Source organism: Aythya marila, assembly GCF_965140915.1.
Source record: "Aythya marila genome assembly, chromosome: 9".
In the NCBI taxonomy this organism is placed as follows: domain Eukaryota; kingdom Metazoa; phylum Chordata; class Aves; order Anseriformes; family Anatidae; genus Aythya; species Aythya marila.
The window spans coordinates 24,766,790-24,789,053 of NC_139050.1; the positions used below are offsets into that span (position 1 = coordinate 24,766,790).

At 42.0% G+C, this 22,264-nt stretch overlaps 2 protein-coding genes across 2 annotated transcripts; one reads left to right on the forward strand and one right to left on the reverse strand.

The window, feature by feature from the left end:
* Window positions 1-105: 105 nt before the first annotated feature.
* On the reverse strand, window positions 106-22,247 carry GFM1 (G elongation factor mitochondrial 1). Its single transcript, XM_082767480.1, has 18 exons — window positions 22,162-22,247; window positions 21,596-21,748; window positions 20,735-20,867; window positions 20,314-20,518; window positions 19,563-19,679; window positions 18,822-18,972; window positions 14,586-14,740; window positions 13,420-13,504; window positions 12,642-12,779; window positions 11,859-11,960; window positions 11,130-11,186; window positions 10,596-10,733; window positions 9,721-9,803; window positions 3,529-3,691; window positions 2,463-2,607; window positions 1,935-2,095; window positions 1,017-1,070; window positions 106-553 (listed from the first exon to the last, which is right to left on the reverse strand). Exons 1-18 carry the CDS (start codon window positions 22,210-22,212, stop codon window positions 422-424), a joined length of 2,223 nt encoding a protein of 740 aa, XP_082623606.1. The 5' UTR covers window positions 22,213-22,247; the 3' UTR covers window positions 106-421.
* On the forward strand, window positions 4,309-9,712 carry LXN (latexin). The gene is made up of 6 exons (XM_082767481.1): window positions 4,309-4,507; window positions 5,151-5,213; window positions 5,770-5,944; window positions 6,468-6,604; window positions 8,737-8,799; window positions 9,393-9,712. The coding sequence occupies exons 1-6, from the start codon at window positions 4,355-4,357 to the stop codon at window positions 9,480-9,482; spliced, it is 681 nt and encodes a 226-aa protein (XP_082623607.1). The 5' UTR covers window positions 4,309-4,354; the 3' UTR covers window positions 9,483-9,712.
* Window positions 22,248-22,264: the final 17 nt, after the last annotated feature.

Sequence of the window (22,264 nt, forward strand, 5' to 3'; positions counted from 1 at the left end):
CAAATCATCCTCCACATCTATCCAGAGTTAATATTTAGCCTGATAACCTAAAAATTTTAAACTTTCAAAGACAGAGAAATAGTAACTCACCCACTTACAAAACAATGGTTTATCAATTAAAAAAATAAAATTATTTTAATAAAATGGATTGAGACAAATTTCAAGACAAATTATTATCAATGTTATAATATTTGTGTATTTTGTTAACGAGCAGCATTTACATCTGAACAATACAGCTGTAATCTCCTGATGAGACTTCTGAGCATACCACAAAGGAAGGATATTATGATGAAATTACAAGTCCAAGTCCCACTGAAGCCTGCACTTATCCAGCCAGGATTGACTGCTTGTATGGCTTGGGCAACCGAGCTTTTTGAGAAGATTGTGAAAAACTGTTCAATGTATTCAAGAGGAAAAAAAGTCAGCTCTTCGCTTTGCCCTTTTTTGCAGGAAGTCGTCCCGTTGCTTCGAGGTATTTGTTAATTATTTCTTCTTGAGTACTGGGCAAACATGGTTGGTATTTACTGTATTCCATTGTATATTCACCCTTTCCCTGAAGAGTTGGAAAGAAAATAGTCAAAGTTAGGATGCTAAACAAGTAGCCTTACGTAACTGTAGGCCTCACCCAAATCTGTGAAATAACATGCAGCAAAAACTTAGCGAAGTATAGGAGCACTATGTGCTGAGGCATGTAGGTATAAGATACAAAAGTAAACAGTATCTGAACATTGTTTCTGTGACATTGTTGCTTTGTATTATTTACAACTCTGAATGTCTTCCCTCCCCAAAGTATGCAGGGATTTTTTTGTCTGAATATGACACAGCTAGTGATAGCTATGTTCATTAAGAAACAGTTAAAGTATCAGTAACAGCTCCAATGTTATTTTCCTATTCTTTATTTGTTTCCATTTTTATCACTTTTACTGCAGCATGTATTATGCAAATGCCGATGCAAATTAGCACACTTGATTCATAGAAATAAGAGTCTTTTAGCAAAAAAATCGTAGAGTACTTACCTCTGTGCAAGACCGCAGCTCAGTGGCGTATCCAAACATATCATTCAGCGGCACCTAAAATCCAAGCATATTATTCTTGTAGGAACACAGTATTTTTCCTTCTACTTTTGGTTATCATCCAACTAATCTCAATTATGATACAAAAAATCTGGCGTGCTTTGTAAACAGTACTGATTTTATTACCTGCTTTCGTAAACACCTCTTATTTCAACTAATGTATATTCACAATGTATATTCAGCAGAAAATCCCCCAAATCTCTGTTTGAATGCACCAGATACTGGAGTATGCCAAATTCAGTAACCTGCATCACCTAGCAAGAGATCACAACACTTGAAACATTGAAGGCTGCAGCTCTAGATACAGTTTATGCAGCAGGAGCAATGCACAGTATGGTTTCTCATTACTTAAAGCTTTGCTGAGGATTTAACCTACCACCACTATTAGATGTACATTTTGTATGTTCTAACATGAGAACAAATACATTTAATAAGGGACATGAAAGGTGTGAAGAAAAATCCTTTGCTCTTATCTGCAATTATTACAGTTAATGCAGTTATCAGCTGAAGGAAGACAGCTGCCAGAAACATCCCCCTTAACTCTGCATCAGTACTGCTGCACAGATTTGTTTCACTCCAAGGTAGCACAGCCAGCCGGTCTTGACAAAATCAAGTTCTGTTCCTTTCTCTGACACCACATGATTTTAGGGTAATAAATACGCTTCTCTGAAGCAGGATGGGTTTACAATAGGTTCACTAATACTGCACAATACGCTTCCACAAATGGAAAATTCATGATAAGCTTATCTGCTGAGTAACTTGACTAAAATGTTTAAAATTCTAGCCAGTAAGAAAACCAGTAACAGAGTCAAAAGGCAACAGAGGAGAAAAAAGGGTCAGGAAGCAGCTACCAGCACATACCTCAGCATAGAGAGTAAAGTAACCCTCCAAGCCGTCTTGCCCTGTGATGACTCCATGCCGGCGATTAATTCCAGCTATCACTGTTCCCTGGAACTCCGTGGGTGCCATCACCTCCACTGCCATAATGGGCTCAAGTATACGCACAGTGGCATTTTCCATAGCTGGAGTGAAAAGAACATGAAATACACTCTGTGCTCGCAGGCACATAGTTTGATAGCACATTTTGATGCGTTTGATAGTTTGGTAGAATGTTTTCGTTTTTTTACCCCAATAAATATGAAGTTTTTGGTGTTTCTTTAATCTAATCTAGGAAAAAGGACCTCTTTCATACAATTATAAGATTAGTCTGCCTTCCTCAAAATTTCTATGAATTTTTGCACATATTCTGCTCTACATAACCAGCCAAACTTTGAATATACGTATGGATATACCAGGCAACAAACCAACCTAAAGAAATGATGTCATTAAAATTTGCTCCAACAATAAACAAGCCAGCAGGACTACACATTCAGACTACTAGTTTTATACCTTGCTTTAGGGCTCCTTCTCCTGCTCTGATGAAAGAGAACTCATTGGAGTCCACCATGTGATGTGCACCATCTTCTAAGACAAATCGGACTCCAGATATCTTGTGCCCAGATGTTAAACCTTTTTCACATGCGTCTCGGAATCCCTGTCAAGTAACATCTTAAAGTTAGTTTTCAGACTGAGATTAAGCTTTAAAAAGATTGCTATTAACAATGGCCTATAAAAGACACTAAATTTGGTCACCTTAAAAACAGAAATAATGCAATACAATAGAAGACAAGGAAAAGGAACGTACTCAGGACTTTGTTTTGTTAAGGGGCTGTATGATCAAAGAGTGAAAGAATGCTTTATGTGGAAAATAATACTTCAACTATTGGATTGAAAAACAAGGTTCTTTTGAGACTGTGTGTTTTTTTTCCAGGACTTGGAAAAAATCTTGAAGTGTCACATCATGGAATAACAAAAGAATTCTTTTAGTTTGATTAATGATTTCAAAGATCATGAGAAGACAGAGAAGTATTAAAGTTGTATATGATAAATTATACAGTTACACAAACAGAAGAAGCCCACAGAAGTGGTGAGAAAAAAAAAAAAAAAGAAATAGTTGGTAACTCACGCATTAAATTAACTTAACTACAGTTACCTATATATTTGGTCTCAGAGAAATCACAAAAAAGTTGCATGTTTCAGAATCAAGGATAAGAACTATGTGGCCACAATCGGAAGCAGAACATGGAAATTAAAAAGCAGGATCATCAGAAGGAGGCTTGTTTTACTGTCAGAAAAGCAAGCCTAGCTTTCATACTAAGGCACTGCTATAGAAATAGAGCAAGCACACACTACCAAAGAAAACAAACAGCAGCTTCTAAATTAAGTGGAAAAGTTAGGAATGTAAGATATTAAGCAAAAACATATAAATTTGATTCTGCTTCCACTGAAATAATGGGAAAAGTCTCCTTGCCTGGGGCAAGACAGTCATAGTAAATGTTAACAGAATACTGCAAAAAAACAACACCACAAGAATCAGTATTTCTTATACCACAGACATACACAAATCGCTTTGTACCTTTTCAACAGCGGGCACAAATTGTTTTGGAATATTTGTGCCAATAGTTCTGTCTTCAAATTCTAATTTTGTGTAGTCTTCAGGATCCAGGGGCTCAAGGACTCCTATAACTTTGCCGTACTGGCCTGCTCCACCAGTCTGTTTCTTGTGTGTATATTCAAACCTAAAACCAAGCAAAAACCCCACAGAACGCTATGTTATTCATTACAGAAATTGTGCTCTAACTACGGTTTCATAAGGAAGAAGTTCCTGTTGTGCATTTTGCTTCACTCCATTCAGTTAATCAAGAAGACTAAAAGCTGTGTGGCTGAAAACAGCTGAGAATATTCCAGTGCTCAAAGGAGGAGCAATGCATTTCTTCATCTTGCAAGCTGGAACCTACAAGCCTGCAATGATTTAACAACTCAAAACACTTCTGTATATGGCAAGCAACGCTAATAAAGCCTGATTACCTTCAGGCTCATTGCCTGCCTGAATCACAAGCTCTTATTTCCACATGAACCCGCAGTCCCACCAAGTACTTTGATGGTAGTGGGAAAGGGTGACTGGGGGGAAAAAACACCAAACAACTGTTGGATACTTTTATTTTTTTAAGGGAACTAGAAGGATTTCGTTTTTTTGAGACATTCAACCCTCTATCACACCTGGCTGTGTTGTTTCAGGATGTTAGGGGAGGGAAAGGAGGAGGAGGAGGAGGAGGAGGAGGAGGAGGAGGAGGAGGAGGGCTCCGTGACAGCTCCTCCCCACACCGCCGCTTCCTGCTGCCGCCGGGGACAGCCCTGCCGAGCCGGGCCGCCCTCCTCGCCCCCCAAAACCCCCCAGCCCCATGTCTCAGGGTCCGAGCCCGGCGTTGGAGCTGCCTCCCAGCCACAGCCTCCCCGGCCGGGCGGCGGCGCTGGCCGCGGCCTTCATCGCCTGGCGCCGCGGGACCCCCGGGCGCGGCCCGGCGCTGAGGGCCCTGAGCCGCGCCCGCCGCCAGGTGAGGCCCGGCCGCGGGGCCTGAGGGGGCTGCGGGCACCCTGAGGCAGCGCTGCCTGGGGCTGAGGAATAGACGCTGGTTTGACGGTGCTGATGCTGTGTCTGCCCTTCTGCAGGCAGATGGTGTTTAATTAAGGACCCCCACAGCACACGCACTCAGGGGGAGGATGCTCTTTGATGCTGTGAGGGAGGCAAAATTCACCACAGAGGGGGTGATGTGCCCCTAAGCCTGCTAGGACCCGGGTTGTAGCAAAGCTAACCTGCTTGATTAACTGCGGATAGCTGGTTTTGTAAAAAGACTTAATGCAATTGCTAACAAAGTGCAAAATGTGTGCAGTATAAGGAACCAAGTAAGATTGGTGTGTCAAGTTTAACCAGGCAGTATGTGGTATAGGGCAGAACCATGCTGGGATGCCAGCATGCAAGACTGGGAAGGGAACAGGTGGCACTGATCAGGCTCTGTGCCACGTGTGTGTTGAATGAGCAATCTCATTAATGGCTGGAAAAAAAAAAAAAAAAAAGAATAGCCCAGCTCTGTATTCATATTACAGAGTAACTTCTGTAACTTCTGGAGAAACTTCTCCAGAATCCAAAGAAATTCAGCATTATACAAAATAAATATTCTTAATCTTCTCCTTATTTAGGATATTGATGGTGTCGGGCATAAATACCACCTGGAATTCGTGTTAGAAGACATCTTTGAGAAAGTGAGTTTGGATTTACTTTGTTAACACCTTTTGGGCAGAATTTGGCACTAGTGATGTGTACTGAACAGCCAAAACTTCATGCTGCTGATCCTAGCCGACCGTAACAGCTGGGGATTGTGTTTCAAATTTTAAATCTGAAAAGGGTGATTCCCTTTTTTACTAAAAGGAAATCACCACTTCCTACACCATACAAGCCCTGAGTATCTGATGCTTACTGCTGTGACACCAAATTGAGGGAAATGACAAAGACATTACGATGTCATTCAATTTCAAACGGAAGTTATACAAACCCATGACTCCAACTAAGTAACAGGAGTGACATTCTGCACCACAAACACTGCATTTGAGATCTCTACAGAAGGAAAAGTGCCTTTAAAGTATATTCACAGAAATGCTACAAATGGAACCTTGTTACAAATGGAACCTTGTCTTAAATAATCACAAATCTCTGTGGGCCATACCCTAAGAAAATAAAAAAATAAATTTTAAAGTGCAAATTACAAATATTATACATGCATTTAATCAAGTATTAATACCTTAATTAACTCTGTAACAGGACAGTACTGTTAACTGCACTGCTGAGGTTCTTTATCATCTGGGCAACAAAAACGCTGCTCCAGATGTGCAATTTACAATTGAAGGCGAACTTAAGAACACAGATGAAGCGGATAACCTGTTCTACAATCGAATCAAGAGCCTGAAAAATGAGCTTGTGGCAGAGAACATACCAGGTACAAAGAAGGGACCTGGGCGAGAAAGAAGCAAGAGAACGTGTTCCGTGGCCTAAGCTAACGCGGTGGTGGTCCGTGATCCATGTGGGAGCCCCTACCATAGGAGCTGGGACCAGGGGGATCGGGCTGTTGGCCCTTCTCTGAATACACGTTTCTGCACTTTCCTTGCTGAATTGTGATTTGCATGTGACTGCTCCTTGAAAACCCTCTGCTACCTCTTAACCTCTTCTTTATCTGTTCCTGGTAGCACACCAGGTGCCCCAACTGCACTACTCTGGTATGCGCTTACTGCAGAGCAACCCCTGCCTTGAAGGCCTTACAGAGTGTGTGTTAAGAGGAAGAAGTGGGGCAGAGGGGTGGTATAGCAGCTATTCCAAGATCATATAGGTCTGTAACAGCAAGAAACATCAGCCAGGTCCCCTGAGTTTTAGCACCAGACCCTGTCTACTAAGCTGTATCATCCCATTAATGACTGCGACTCCATGAATTTTACTTAATGTGTATTTTTTGCTTTGTTTCCCAGACAGCTACGGCAATGTGCCCCCAGAAATGGAGCCCATCAGAGCACTAGCCTGGGCTGCCTCTGGCTATGTGATATGGAAGAACTCAAACGAAAATACTAAGTACCAACTTGCCCAAATAAAGCACGTGAAGCAAGTGGTAAGTTACCATCAATGCCCTGCAAGAAATAAAATATTCAGGAGCTAAACAATTGTGGCATGTACTGAAGTACAGCTGAGGCAAAGTTCTTAAGCAAGAAACCTCAACTGTGTCTCAACTTCTTGGTCTGGTTCATTTTTAAGCCAGTGTTTAAGCTTTATGTTTTAGCTGCCTGTTTATTCAGTCTACTTCTTCTCTTCCTGAATTTTGCTTTTAGAAGCAGCTTTCCTGTGAGAGCAGTATTCTATGGTTATTTAGTTAAAATAAAAATTTCCTTTCCACTTAGGGGTCATCCCTTTGATTACAGTTTTATATTACTTTCCTGCCTTTCATCTGTAGTGTAGGCTGATCTGCCAGTAATCCTGCACCTGCATAACAGGCATTGGAATATTCTTGATTTACATCATGATCTAGCAATCAGTCACCGTAACACTGCTTGACATCTCTGCAGTACCAAGATCTAGACAAGCAGCAATGGGCTGCATCTCAACTTCAATAAAATACAATCTACATCGCTTTTTGTTTATACTGTTCCAGTCTCTATCCATTTGCTAGTTCAAATGCTAATCAAGAAAGAAAATACTGATTTAAGTCCACACAACTTTTTTTTTTTTTTTTCCCCAAACTTCTTAGTAATGCTGTTTTTTACCTGGGGGGGAGTAGAATAAATTAATTTTTTGTTGAGACATTCATATTGCAGAAAAGCTTTTTTTTTTTTTTTTTTTTTTTTTTTTTTTTTTTTTTTTTAAAGAGTTAAATGACCCATTTAACAATTTCTGTAACACTTACCTCAGGGTTAGCTTTCTACCCAATGTTTATAGTTCAGTTCAATTGAAGCATTGCTCCTAGACTTGTATCAGCATTATATGCATCAACTAAGTTTATGATATGGAAACTGCATTCAGGAAAACATGTCATAAGACAGCGAGGGAACAGAATACTCAGGATTAAATGTTTTATATTTTCACTATTTTTTGAGTGATTGCAAGTACTATGCTAATCCTGAGCAGCTAAGCTCAGAAATAAATACAACTGTCAAATCTTAATACAGCTACTCAAATTGAGTCAACAGCTGCCATCATCAACAGGCCTTGAAGGCATTTTACCTGGAAAGGCAACCTATTTTCAGAAAAGTTACGATCAGAGCAAAAATGTTTTAACTGAATAGAATTCTGTAGATTCTTCCAGTTCTTCTCTATTCAAATTGGAGAAAATATACTGTGAGTTAAGAATAATTCCTGAAGTGATGGTCAACTTTAAATTTAGTATGTACGCTAGATCTGAAAAAGAGGACTTCCTGTTTAGATTTTCAGATTGAAAATGTTTAGATTGAATGTTCAGATTGAAATCCTGTTTAGATTTTTAGATTGGGTTTTCTTCTGAAAAGAAAGACTTTCAGAGCCCAAATATTTGGCCACCCAGTACAGCCAGTGAATTCTCATGAGGTTTTAGGTGTGAAGGCAATGCAGAAACTCATTTTGGGAGCAGGATTTGTTAACAATTTGCTCCCTCTGATGGCTACCTTAAAGTATTTCACAGATGGAGCAGGGCTAACCACATGCAAGGTTTTAAAGCCCTCTTTAACAAACCAGGTGAATTTAAGGATAAGGAAGACGGAAGACTATTAAACCTGCTGTAATCTTTCTCTAGTAATTTTGTTCCTCCTGCCTGATGAGTAGTTATGTAAAGAGAATGTTCCAAAGGTCAGTAGGTATTCTGTTGTTCACACACTGATAACTTCCTACCCATTATAAAGCATTTGGAGTAGCTTGGAAATCTTACTCTATTGACAATTTTATTCACAAATTTTCAAGCTAAACTGACACCTTGTAGAATCAGCTATTCCCTTTCCAAATAAGTTCCTAAAGTTATGATGTGTCTAGCTTCTTTAAAGGAGGAATTAGCATGGTTTTAAATGTTATCTACAGTCTCAAATGAGATTTTTAGAGTTCACAAACAAAACATTATTGTTTTGTTATAATGACTAAGCTACATCTGCTTTATTCATTAACATGAGCGGCCAGTTTCATCGGAAGTGTATCAGAGACTTATTATAACCAAAGCGAACTGATTCACTACTTTTAAGGAAGAGGGAAGTCTTAAGTTCAGCCCTTTTCATCTTATTTTTCCAGAAAAGAAGTGATGAGTATCTTGAATTCGACTACATGATCCTACTTCATGAAAACGTGTCCCAGGTAAAGTCTTATTTCTAAAAAGCTTTTCTGTTTTGAAGACTGCCAGCTGTATGATGTCCAGCTTAGACATGCAGATGGTGAGGCTCTCACAGATTTGGTGCCGGCAGGCCAGCTGGTGAAATGGGTGAGGTTAGGGCAATGACCACCCATCTGTCTCAGCATTATCTGCATCTGTCCCCATGCAGGCAGGAGACAACAGCTCTCTAATTTGTGTTGGGAGACTAATTTTAAACTGATTTCCCAGTGTTTCTCGCAAATGGCAGAGGTTCAATACAGTGGTCATTCACAGCTCTCTCCTCTTGGGAAATACTATGGGCAAACTGGCCAGGGATAAAGGGAAGAAGAAGCTGCCAGCATCCTGGACTGCTTAACTGCATCCTAGCTGGAGCTGTGAACACCGCTCCTGTAGGAGAACTTAAAAACTTGAACAATTCAACAGGACTGTGTGTTGTGCTGCTTATCCTGAACTGTTGGTGCAGGATCAGCCTAGTTAAAGCCAGCCCAGGTATGGCTGTTAGAGCAGTCGGTGCCAGTTCAGTATTGTTCAAAGAAAACACCTTCTCACTTCTCACATTTTTACTTTCTACCCACAGGAGATTATTCCCTGGCAAATGACAGTTCTTTGGCATCCGCAGCATGGCATTGAAGTAACACAGAACAGCCGTCAGCCAAAACATGTATAGGATGACTGCAGCATCTGATACAGCAATGGGAGAAGCTCAGATGCTACCACGGGCATTTCAAGGGGGGGAATATAAATTGGTGGGGTGGACAAACAATCAAGGTACGAAGAAAGAACCTTTGTTCAAACATTTTCCCCCTCTTTGTTGTGTTTTGATCTGGCACTTTCTCTACTGTGCAGTCAAAGTCTATGTCAAAACAAACAAAAAAACCCTCCATTGTTGCTAAAAGAATACTTACGGCACAGGTGCAGATATGTTCTCTCTAAAGGCAACTTTTGGCTTTCCCATGGTGCAAGGGCAACCATATTCTCTTTCCATTCTCTGCAGGAAAAAAAAAAAAAAAAGAATGAAATAGAGTTGTACCTACACCATGGCAATACAGGGAAAAGCAACCATGTGATTATTTATTCAAGTTTAAATTTTCCGAAACAAAAGCCAGCTTTTCTTCAACCTTTCAACATTTCAGATACATCTGCTGTATTTAAACTAAAATCCAGAACAGATATCAACTTGAAAGAAACAAATAAATCATTGCAAGTAACTGTTCCCTCCTGCCTGCATCATCTCTAATTATGGAATGATACATTTAAAAGAATGGAAGCAGAATATTTCTCTCTCCTTGTAGGAAATAATTAACAGGAAAATTCATTATAAGCAAAGGCTGCTAAAGCAAAGTATAGTGCTTAATACAAAATTTTTATGTCTTTGAAGCAAAAAAAAAGTGAAAATATTCTAGACAGAAGTTTCATTTAAATAGATAATAAGCCTTCAAAGTGGAACCACTAGAGAGGAAGAGTCTTCAAAAGTTGACTAAGAAGTTGAGTACTTCCCTAAGCAGCTACTAGTGGTCACTTTCTGCTAGGAAAACCTCAAAATAGCTGTCACGTGAGAACCGTGGTTTTAAGTTTAGTTGTGCACCTGCAGAGAATCCTGCAAATATGAAGAGACCTAAAGTACTCAATTCCAAAATCAGGCCTAAAGACTGGCATTGGTTATCCTACCTGCAGATAAACTTTTGTATAGCAATGCCATGTCTCTGCCAGAAAGGAAGGAGAATTCTTGGTTGGCAAAATAGTCAAAAGTAGACTCCATTGATTCTGCTTTCCAAATTACCTGGGCATAGATTTCCAAGTGCAGTTCTCCCATTCCAGAGACAATGGTCTCTTTGCTCTCATCATCAAAATGGATTCTAAAGGTGGGATCTTCCCTTGAAAAGCGGCTCAAGCCTTTTGAAAATTTATCAAGGTCGTTCTAAAAAACAATTACACATTGAAAGGAAACATTAACTGAATGTCCAGAAGTCACACGAAGAAACCTGAAATTTTCTTGTCAACTGCTTAGCACTTCTACTCTCATGAAGTTATTTTCTGAAACAGCCACCCACTTAGAGCTGCATTTATTTCTCCAGTTATTTGAAGTCTATGTTTACCTAGCTCAAAACACACGTTCTTTAGGGTTAAGTAATATTATCTAACACATCATTCATATAACGTGATTATGTTCTTAAGTACTTTCAAAAGAATATTTCACAACAACGCTCACCTTAGTCTACACGATTTCATATTTGACTGCTAACCAGCACAAAGCAATAAAAGCGGCAGAAGGAAGGCCACTCGGTCAGAAAAAGGTTGATTCACAGGTTCTTACCTTGTTGGAAGGCTTCATAGCTACCGAAATAACAGGATCAGGGATGTGTATGGACTCCTGCAAGTGATAAAGGAAGAGATCACGCAATCAGGTGTTGCTACACCTAGTGATGCAACTTCTCCAGAAAATGTGGATCACAAGAACTCTGGGTCACAAACAGATGATTGCTTTACGTATCAACCTGCGTCTAATATCATCGTGTAAGTGCAACAAAATTATGTAACTCTCCTCAGGACTGCTACAAGGCTATGACTTAATAAACGCCATACTGCCAACCACAGCATTTCCAAGACTTACCTAGAGACAAGCTGTTCTCTGTATGGATTCACACTACTTCGAAGACTCTGCTTCCCATCATATTTTGTAAATGTACATATAAATAAAAGTGATATTTTACATCTGTATACAAATACATAGCTCAGTAGTTTGGGGATAATAGCATCCTCTCAGTATTCAGTTACCCATGGACAGCAAATGATGTGGTAATGCTTCCGACAGCCCTGAACGGTTTGATAACACTGCAATAGTGGATTTGATGTCAAGTGTTGTAAACGAATGTGCAGCTCTTGAATGCACCACACTTCTACATATACAGCCTTCCTGAGGTATAATCATCACAAAAATATTTGCAGTTGTGAATACATCAAAAAATATTTAAACATGACAGATGATTATAACTTTTTACAACAAAATCCTAGTAAATTTCTGTACATGAGGAGGCATACTCACCATGGAGATGTCAGTACTTGTTTTATCAGTGAACGTATCCCCACTAGCACAATCAATTCCAAACAACGCACATATGTCTCCTGCATAAACTTCGTTTACATCCTTAAGAAAGAAAAAAAGTTACTGTTTAGAGGACACTGAAAAAGATATTAACATTACAAACTACATTTGGTTTTAAGCAGAGATATAAACACCATGTTTAAAAGCCTAACATTAAGCTCCTTTTTTTCCCCCACCCATTTCTTCAAAACAAATGTCCAAAAAGTGTATCCCAGATTGGTTGCTACCTTACTTTAATGTAAGGATGCAAAGCAAGCAACAAAACATTTTTACAGGCGGTCATGATCCAGCTATGGAGTTAAGGAATTTTAAACAGGAAAGGGTTGCATTTGCAGCAGTTTGAGAATCAATTTTCAGTTTAAGAATAGTGTTTGATAATCACATGAAAGAAAACTTTGCTGGATGTTTTGCCAATCCTATTTCCCTTCTCCCACAAGCATGGAACATGGGGTAATACCACAGCTAGCTTTCTTTAGCTGTCATCTCAAAGCCATCTTATAATGCTTCCCAGGCAAAGATTCTTCCACTTCAGTGGGCATAATACACTGAAGATCATTCAGTTTCTTGTAGACATCTATTAAACGCTACAGGCAAACATGAATTAACAACAAAAGCAGAAATTTGACATTATCACATCATTCAGAGATACCTGAAAAGCGAGAAGTGTGTTTAGTGAGAGTATCTCAAAAAGCAGCCCATGTGCCTGGACTGCCCCTCACTCACCTCCATGTTGTCTGAGTGCATTCGGACAAGTCTTTGGACACGCACTCTCTTCCCAGTCCTAGTGTTATAAATATAATCAGACTTCTTCAGCATCCCCTGATAAACTCGAAGGTAAGTTAACTGCCCGAAACGGCCGGCCTGAAATCAAAATTCATTAAAAATGAAATATAATCCTTCCGGGAGTCAAGACAACTACTGTGTGAAGTATGGTCTGCTCTGACTGAACAAATTATTCTGTTTTGAGTTTACACACTAGATACGTAAACAAAACTTTGTTTAGCATAGTCTCAGCTTTCACTTGACTCTGAAAAGGAACTTGACATTTACTGGCTATTTCCTTTACTTCACCATTTTTGCCAGTGCTGAGCCTTCCCAACAGAGGCACACATTAGCTAATAATTTGGTCAGCCACACTCCAGATTTTCATGTGAACTGCTACTCTCTGGGCAGCAAGCAACCCATTTGGTTAAAACTGTATTTTTTCCTTTTTGTCTCTCTCCTGCTCCATTATTTTCAACTTAAAAAAACCCTGAATTTTTCTCGGAAAGTATTTGTAATAAGCCAACCTTCCCCCTCCAAACAAACAAACAAACAACAACAAAAAAACACTTTCAGGTTTTAAAACTGTGAAGTATTTGAGGCCCAGAATCTATTTAAAGACTTCCAAATTTGGCAATGTCTGATACATTTGTGTATATTATGGCTGGAAGCTGGGTTTGTGTTTTCTACTGTTCTCTAATATTTTTTTTATATTAGATAAGAACATTAAACAGCTTACCTCTAGTTTAAAAGCGAGGCCTACAAAAGGCTGGGAATTGTCTCGAGTGGATTTCAGCAGGAACTTGGCTTTGTCCTCAGAATCCCTTAAAAAAAAAAAAAACAGAATTGAAATGCAGTTTATGTTATGAAGAAAACACAGCAATCTCCTCTAACACAAGTCCAGTCTTGGAAAGTCCCAAGGGCCCTTGGTTTCACAGGTTTATAGCAGAGCCTTACATGCTGGGTTGTTCTACTCTTGCACATACAAGACAGGAAGGTTTTGGTAAATGCCAGCAAGGGGATTATCCACCAAAACACAAAACAAGAGCACGTTATATACACTGAATTGCAGCTTGCATGCCACAGGTTAACTTCTCTGTACTGGCAGGTACAGAAGGCATATAAAAGGAAATGGGTGTACCAGTGGTTGACCTAAAAGCAGCTGAACACGCCAATCTTAAAGGCTTTGCAACCGCAGCTTTGTAGTAAGACTGCAATGTGGATGCAGAAGCACAGGGAAGGGATGCTGCAGAACTCCTCTGCCAATGCCCACAAGCCACATTAGGCATTTCAGCCCACCCTAGCAGGCAGATGTTAACATGTAGGAAATGGCCCAGCAGCAGCCAGGACTCAAAAATTCAGGTGACCGCTGGGAAAAAGCCATAAACTGTATTTATTGGCATCATTTCTGCTTAGCTCTTATTGTGTCTGAACAACTCTAAGGCATTCAGAAGGCCTGATGACCACCCCCAAGCCACGACTGGAATGTGAAGGGCTGCTTGCTGCCTCTGATGTCGGGTTTCATATTTCTTAATTGTGATGGCACATCTACTTCAACAGCCACGTCCGAATGAATAAAACATCAGTTAACGTATTTCAGATGTGCTCTCCCCTCTAATGTAGGCATGATTTCAAGGGTTATCATTAATTTATAAGAGCTGTCTCAGTATATAAATGTTACGTTTGAAAAATAGTTAGTGCGCATTAGAGGTACAAGTATAAACAGCAACCCTGAAATGACAGGTGAGCTCTCCTACTTTTGGAATGTGGCGCAGAATGGTAATTGCATTAATTAATGCAAATGGTAAATGACCGCGTGTTTTGTCACTGAAGTTTCCCACCACATATTGCACTGCTTTCAAACCTTATTCTAAGACCTCAGCATAGGTTAACGAATGGACTTACCCCTGGTTAAGAATAGCATAGTTCTCCACTTCCGAAGGATTTGGGAGGTATTCTAAGACAGCATCCAGCAGTGGCTGTACTCCTTTGTTCTTCAAAGCGCTTCCCACAAGTACGGGGGTAAAGGACTTTTTCAGTGTTGCTCTTCTGATTGCAAGCTGGAAAAATTATCAGTGCATTACTGGCCTTCTGCAACAGCTCCGGGAGTCTGATGCAGCACCAATGTGAAGCATTCCAGACATCGCCTCCATCCACATTGGCTATCTGCTGGAGCCCCCCCACAAAAGCCTCCCACTACACCTTGCTCACTGATACTCTAGAGAAGCAAGAGAGTTGCCCTCCACACCCTCCAACAACTTAAGTTTGACTTAGAATTGATAATGCTTAAGAACTACAATGATAACCCCAGAATATTCAGAAAAAGTTCCTTGATTCTACGTTGATAAAGTTGGGATTCTTCAAGTCTGTCTTAGGCCTCTCATTCCCCATATTTAAGTTCGCTGGGAAACAATACACAGATATTTGTGAAAGCAAGATGAGACGCTTCAGCTTCTCTAAAGTATGGAAAATTCTGCTGAAAGAGAAATTTTGGTAGTGCAGAGATATTTGGTTAAGTGTCATGCCCAAGGAATCATCATTTTTTGATGAGGAGTGCTTTGACATCACAGCAGAAGAACCTATTCACATTCATCTGCAGTTGCTGAAGTTGTGGAATCCTTGCAGGATCTCCTAAGCGGCTGAGAACGAAAACCTAACTGCACACCAGCCTCCTGCTTGCTCAGTGGTTTCCACCCACGCTTTGCAATGTCATGCGATGCTTAATTGAGAACCAACAGCTTCCAGAATGGCTTCAATCGCTGTCATCTGTAAAGGTTTGGAAAGGTGAGCAGAAAGGAACTAACCCCAGCCAGTTACCGAAGCCAGGACTGCTTCCTCGGCCTCACCCCTCCCTGCCACTAGAGGATGCCACCTCCCCGCAGAGACGGTGGCCTCACTCCAACTCAAGCAGCTCCTGCTGTCTGATAAACGGAAAGAAATGGATTCCCCTTAACAGACTAAGATACATCACATCACCTAAGCTGGGAGTTATTTAGAGAACCTGAAGAGAGAAGGCTGAACTATCTTTATCATTAACCCAGAGCGTGATGTGGACTACCTGAGCCAAAAGTGACAATGGAAAAAAACAAAAACCTTTGACAGAACAAATAGAAAATCCTTCCTTTAAATTGTTCTGAGAATGAGATCTGTTCCCTTTGATTTGTTGATTTAATGATTTCACAAAAATAATACAAGGAAAAAGTTCCTACATCAGCACTTCTGCTCCTTTAGCCCACGTCTGCTCTCACACACTGCAACGCTGCAAATACCCCCGAGCTGATGCCCGGTGCTTCTATTTGGCCACATGTTTTCAAATAAAGCAACGTGACTGCAATTTACCCTCTTTAGGGGTGGGGAGGCACCCTTTTATTTCCTTACAGAGATTGTTGGTACCCCGGTGCCCTACTGAGCAGCTGGGGCACGTCAGCTCCCTGAGTGCAGCGTTACGGACGGCAGCAAACTGGGTGATGTCGAGCCAGCTGATCTGCAGCAACCACGGTGTGCTAGGACTGTGCCATCCAGGAGCGATACTTAGCATCATTCCTACCAAAAGATTATTTTCAGCAGAGACTTGGCTGCTGGCCACTGAAAGAAAATCCATCTTCGGGGACGTATTAGGACGAATTAACCTGCATCTGCAGTGCTGGAGCCATTATAGCTGTAATTAATTGGCTTTCAGAAGTGGGAAGCAGATGCATGCTGAATAGGCAAATTCAGTTTTGCAACAGATTTTCATCCCAGCAGGAGCTATCAAAAATAGCTTGCTGCACAAAGCCTGTCACCTCTCACGGTGCTGGCGTACTCACATCTGTACCATCCCTCCTCTAGGTGGAGGGCTGATCCCTGCAGGTCTCCAGAATTGCTGTTCTATTTCTATCTTTACCTAAGAGAGACGGGCTGCCCTGAAACATGACCAGCTCAGGCTTCATAAAATAATATTTGATTACTGGACTAGCTAAATGGATGGTTGTATCACTAAGAGCTACATTTTTTGGGTACTTCTGAAAAAAAGCCTTTTGCTTTTACGCCTCGAGCCGAGTGAGGATATACAGATTCCTGCCTACTCCTCACCACCAGTAATCACCCAGACAGCCAAAACAAGGTGTGTGGGCTGTGTTTTGTTTTTTTTAAACTCAAGCCCAAGGTCTGTTACAAAGTTAAAAATGATCAAAGTTTAGCGGCCATGAAGATTCAAATGAATAACCCCTGGGGGACCTGCCGTGCCCACCAGCTCTGAGCAGCTGCCAGCCCTCCCGATCCCACCAGATAGAGTGGGCAACTTCCAGGAAAGCGAGCAGGGCAAATCTTACCAGGAAAAAAAGACTACTGCACAAAGGCAAGCAGGCACTGCCAAGGAGACAAATGCTCAGAAGAGGACTTCAATGTCACGGCTCTGTTTAAAGTAACACTCTGATCACTCCTGACCTGAGCCCAGCTGGCCTGGCGGGCTCCACTCACCGAAATAGCTCCTGCTCCTACCACGTCTCAGCTCGGCTCGGCTCCTGCAGCCACAGCTGAGCACCCAGCGGGGAGAAGCAAAAGGAGGTGAGGAGTGTCACGTCAGGCAGACTTCGGCCCCCAGTGAGGCTCTGTGCAACACGCTGCCACTCTAAAGCAAACTGATTTGAACTTCACCAGCAGCTCCCTTGGAAAAGCAGTCTGCATGCAACACTTCTGCCATGGCTACAGGCTCTTCACACAGCACTTTTTTTTTTTTTTTTATTAATTTATCACATTAAGCAACTTATCCCCTGTGGCAGCTTCAATCTTTGATTAATAACTGTTAACAGCAGCCACTAGAAGATTATTGTTCAGGTTAACTTCTGAGGGTAGCAAGACGTGCTGGCAAATACTCACAAATACCTGCACCAAGCATGAATTAACTCAATCTACATGGCCATAACACAGCTAAAAGGGTAAAAAGCAACCACGTTGGAATCATGCCTGCAATACAGCCCTCGGTATGGCTGCCTTACGCTACCGGCTGTCACGACACAACACCCAACAACTCGCTGTGTGCCAACAGCTGTGCGTTGCTGCCCTGTTACACACCCACTCGCGGGGCTGCGTGGTGAATGCCAACTTGGTGAGCAGTGCCCTAAGGTGTCCTCAGGCCACCTCACGCTCACAGCACAGAAAAATTAAGTCCATGTGTGTGTGGTACAGGCTGTTTTTTGCTGACTGGGGTAGCCAAGCGTTTATACCTGTCCTGACTAAAGCCAACACCACAGTCACTGCTCACCTGCAGTCCTTAGGGAAGGGACTGCGATCCACATAAAAATCCACTACAGGACGTGCAGATCGCCAAGAACATGTTTGTGTCTACTCTTCAGCCACCACTGAACAGTGTAAGCTGATCTCATCCAGGAACAAACTGCTGCAGGACTTGCAAAACAATGGAGAGCTGCAGCAGCTGGGCTTCCCCACCACGTTTTGTTATGTGGACATGCACTTGAAAAAACTGATACCAAACTGTCCTGGAAACAAACAATTTTCAGTCTATGACCAGCTGATGTAGGAAAAATGGTGTTCTTCATTACTTCTGTGTGCTTCCCTCTGTGTTGGCATGTTTGACACTTGGTATTTAAAGTATTTCATAAAATAAATCATGTACAAGCATTCCGCATCTTTCAAGAAATTCATTTTTCTTCTCTTTTAAATTCTTTTTTTTGGTCCTAGATTTGTTTCCTCTGGAATCTCCAAGTCAAGTCATTCCGATTTCCTTCTAGTGTACTGCTCCTTTTACCCGATGGATGCCATCAACACAAAAACAAACTGAGGCAGGATTTCCTAGGCACAGGAAGACTTAGAGCAACTCACAACTGATTCACTACAGAATACAAGGTAAGTCACAGACATCAATAGCTGCACTGCAGGTAGGTAACAGAATGGCAAAAACAAGCAGATGTACCTTAGAGCCGAGCAAATGGCTCAAAGGGGCATCCACAAGCTCAGACTTTCTGATCAGAAAGTAAATTTGGAATGGGCCCTCAATAGGGATTGGACTGGGAGTCCACCCGCAGGAGGTGACGCCCTACAGAGCTCAGGCAAAGGATTTCTTCAAGACTTCAAGAAACGTTTTAGGGAGAAGGGAATAAGTCAGAAAGAACACAATGTTAAGAAGAAACACCATGAAGTTACCTTTAAGTCAGCAGCTGTTGGAATCTTTTCTTCCAAGAACAGCTCCCCGAGTTGATCATCCGAATTAGCAACACACTCGATCAACTCCCCACGCCGATCTGCAGCCTCTGCTCTAAACTCCGCTGGGATTTCATCGTATCGAACAGTCTGGCTAAAAACACACAAATAATACAGCCAGTCTGAGGGATACCACACGAAGCAGCCTTTCAATCACTAGTCATTATGACGACCAGCCTGACCAAGAAAAATTTACTGTTGGCATGGATATTAAAAAATAAATAAATAAAAAATTGGGTTATTAACTTGCTATCTTTGATGCTTTGATGCTTTACCAGGAAAGCGTTCTTCCCACTCACGGCAGGAGTTTGCAGGGATGCAGGACAACCTGATCAACAAGCTCACCCACATCTTATCTTCATCCCAGTAAGCTCCTGCCAAATCTCCACTATCTGCTCCGTTATGAAGCAAGTCTCCCATCTCTCTGGGTGGCAAGCACTGCTACCACCCCTGCACACCGCCGCAGTTAGCCAGAGATTCATGCTGAAGCTACCAGTCATTAAATCTGACTCTGCAGAATCGTTTTGCTGTAACCTGGTGGGCTGAAAGCTGATACCTCAGCCCTAACATAAGCTGCATCCCTAACTCTCCAAACAGCAGGCTTCATATCTGAAGAAAAACTATAGGTATTACACATCTAAAGAATCACTTCAGTACAAGAAATATGCAAGTTTCAAACCTTACCCAAATGCACCATCAAAATATATAGCTCTTTGTTCAATTAGATCTATAACTCCTTTAAAGTTTCCCTCCAGACCGATTGGAATCTGAACAAAAGCTGCGTTGTGTTTTAACTTGGATCTGAAAAAGTGAGGAAACATCGATTAGCTGAAGAAAAAAGTCACTTCCATTCATGTGCTCCAGATGGTCTTTAAACAACATCTCATTCCTACACTGTATCACCATATTCCGTTCTTTTAACAGTGCCAAAATCTACCAATACTGATGAAAAATGCCTAGTTGCATTTTACCATGAGTAACTGCCTGATTTCTATATCCCAACAGATAGAGTGAGCAACTTCCATGGGAAAAAAGGCAGCACAAAAGACAGCTTTCAGATTGATTACTTGATTATGGGAGTTCCTTCTCCCTTGCTGCACATTAACATGTGTATCTCACAGATAAAAGTTTGGCACAGAAAGGTGGCAGGTAAGAGGCACGCGGAACTTCTGGTATTTGAAGCAGAAACTGCCCAACCTTGTGTCATTGCCCTGCTGCGAGCTACAGGACATTTCCCACCAGTATCTAAGAAAAATTAAAAAGGCTGTTTTTAAAGTGGCTCTGAATCTAGTTCCCCATTTAACCTCAAGCCATGCATTATCTCCCAAAATGCGATTACAGACTCCACAAGAGAATGTTTTTCAATATTCTTAGTATTAATCTGCTCTGTGAATAGTTCAGAATTATTCCACAGGTAAGTTAAAGCGATAGATACCTCAACTGCTGGACTGCTCTGGCTGGACTAGAGCCCTGTCTGTCCAGCTTATTGATGAATGTTACAAACGGCACGCCGTAACGTTTCATTTGCCTGTTCACAGTTATTGTCTGGCACTGAACTCCTCCAACAGCACAGAGAACCAGAATAGCTCCATCAAGAACTCTCAAAGATCTCTCTACTTCAATTGTGAAGTCTACGTGTCCTAAGTAACAATAAAAAAAAGCCAACAAAAAGTTAGTCATAGATGATAAAAAATAGTAATGGTTTTCTCACAGCTGCAAAAAACAGCAACATCCAACGAAATCAGTCTCCAGACATACAGGATCTCAAGGTCAATCGCTAAACGAGCACAAAGACAGCACCGTTTTTTTTATATATAAAGGAAGAGCAACCTTACAGCGTTTGGAACCGCCATTACCTGGCGTGTCTATGATATTGATGTTGGTGTCCTTCCACATGGTGTACGTTGCTGCAGACTGAATCGTGATTCCACGTTGTCGCTCTAGCTCCATTGAATCCATGACAGCTCCAACTCCATCCTTACCTTTCACCTTATCAGTAAATAAATTTAAAAAAATTAGTCCAAGAGAGCTTACTGGGAATTCTACAGGAGCAGGAGCAATCTTTCATACAGTGAGCATCATCCTTCACACAGCAATGAGAAGGAGACATGAGAGAACCATTTATAATTCCTGAAGTGCAAAGAAGCTTGATTTTTTTGCAGCTTCATCTACTAAGCTAATGTGTTTTACTCTCCTGATCATCACCCTGAAAGAGCTTATCAAAAACCTGCCACAAATTAGGCTTCACTTTTTATTAATTTAATAAGCTTTTTTATTAATTTATAAATTATTTATTTATAAATTTATATTTTTTTTATTAATTTAATAAGCTAATATATCTGAATCTAAAAACTATATCCTTATGTTCTCTCAGTTTCTCACAGCCATCTTTGACAGTATTAAAAGAAACGTGCATCTCCCATGGTGCATTTACCAGAAATAAGAAGAAATAAGTTTCAAAATATGATTTGAAGTGTTGTGGAAGAGAGAGAACACTGCAGCAAATGAGGGATCATTTGATCCTCTTCTTCTCCATTTATTTTTAAATTTAAATTTAGGTTTCCTCTCCTAGCTTGGCCTGCCACCGGGTGCATCAGGCACAGCTCCCTGACCCCACGCAGTAGGCTGCAGATGAACGAGCCCCAGCAGCGCTGTGCTGGCACCCAACACACAGCCCACGGAGAGCCACTCTGCCCTGGCATCCCCCAAAAACCGACCTCGTGCATTTGTGCTATCCTGCCAGTGTAGAAGAGGACTCGCTCCGTCAAGGTGGTCTTCCCCGAGTCGATGTGGGCCGAGATGCCGATGTTGCGGATCCGCTCATTGGGGAGGATGCCTGAGGAGCAGTGCCTGCAGGCGTTCAGGAGAAGCTGGAGAAGGGGATTGTGGCTGGTTTAGGGAAGCACAGATCAAATGCGGATCAAATGGTCACCCTGCTGCTCTCAGTTGCCCCCAGGGGCCTTTCTGAGCACCCTGAAGCCCTGCAGAGCCCTCAGGCAGCCCCGAGGCCAGGGCCGCTGCTTTGTCCTTTATCCCTGTCCCCTCGCCGGACTCCAGCCTCCCTCCCGCAGACGGGCGCCTTCAGCCTAACGAGGGACTTCTCCAGGTCGAGCACAGCCCCGGCCAGACACCCTTTTTTCCCAGAATTGCCACTTTTTCCCTCTTTTCCCCAATGTCACGGCGCGGCGCAGGCCCCGCTCCCCTCAGCGCGGCCCCTCAGCCGGGCCCTGTCAGGGCTCTTCCCGGTCCCCGCCGAGATGGCGGCCGCCCCCCCCCCCGCTACCTGCGGCTGCCGCCGGCCCCGCGCCGCCCCGGCCCGCAGTGCCCGCAGCATGGCTGCCGCCCGCCGCCTCAGCGCCTCAGCGCGGCGCTTCCGGAGCGCGGCG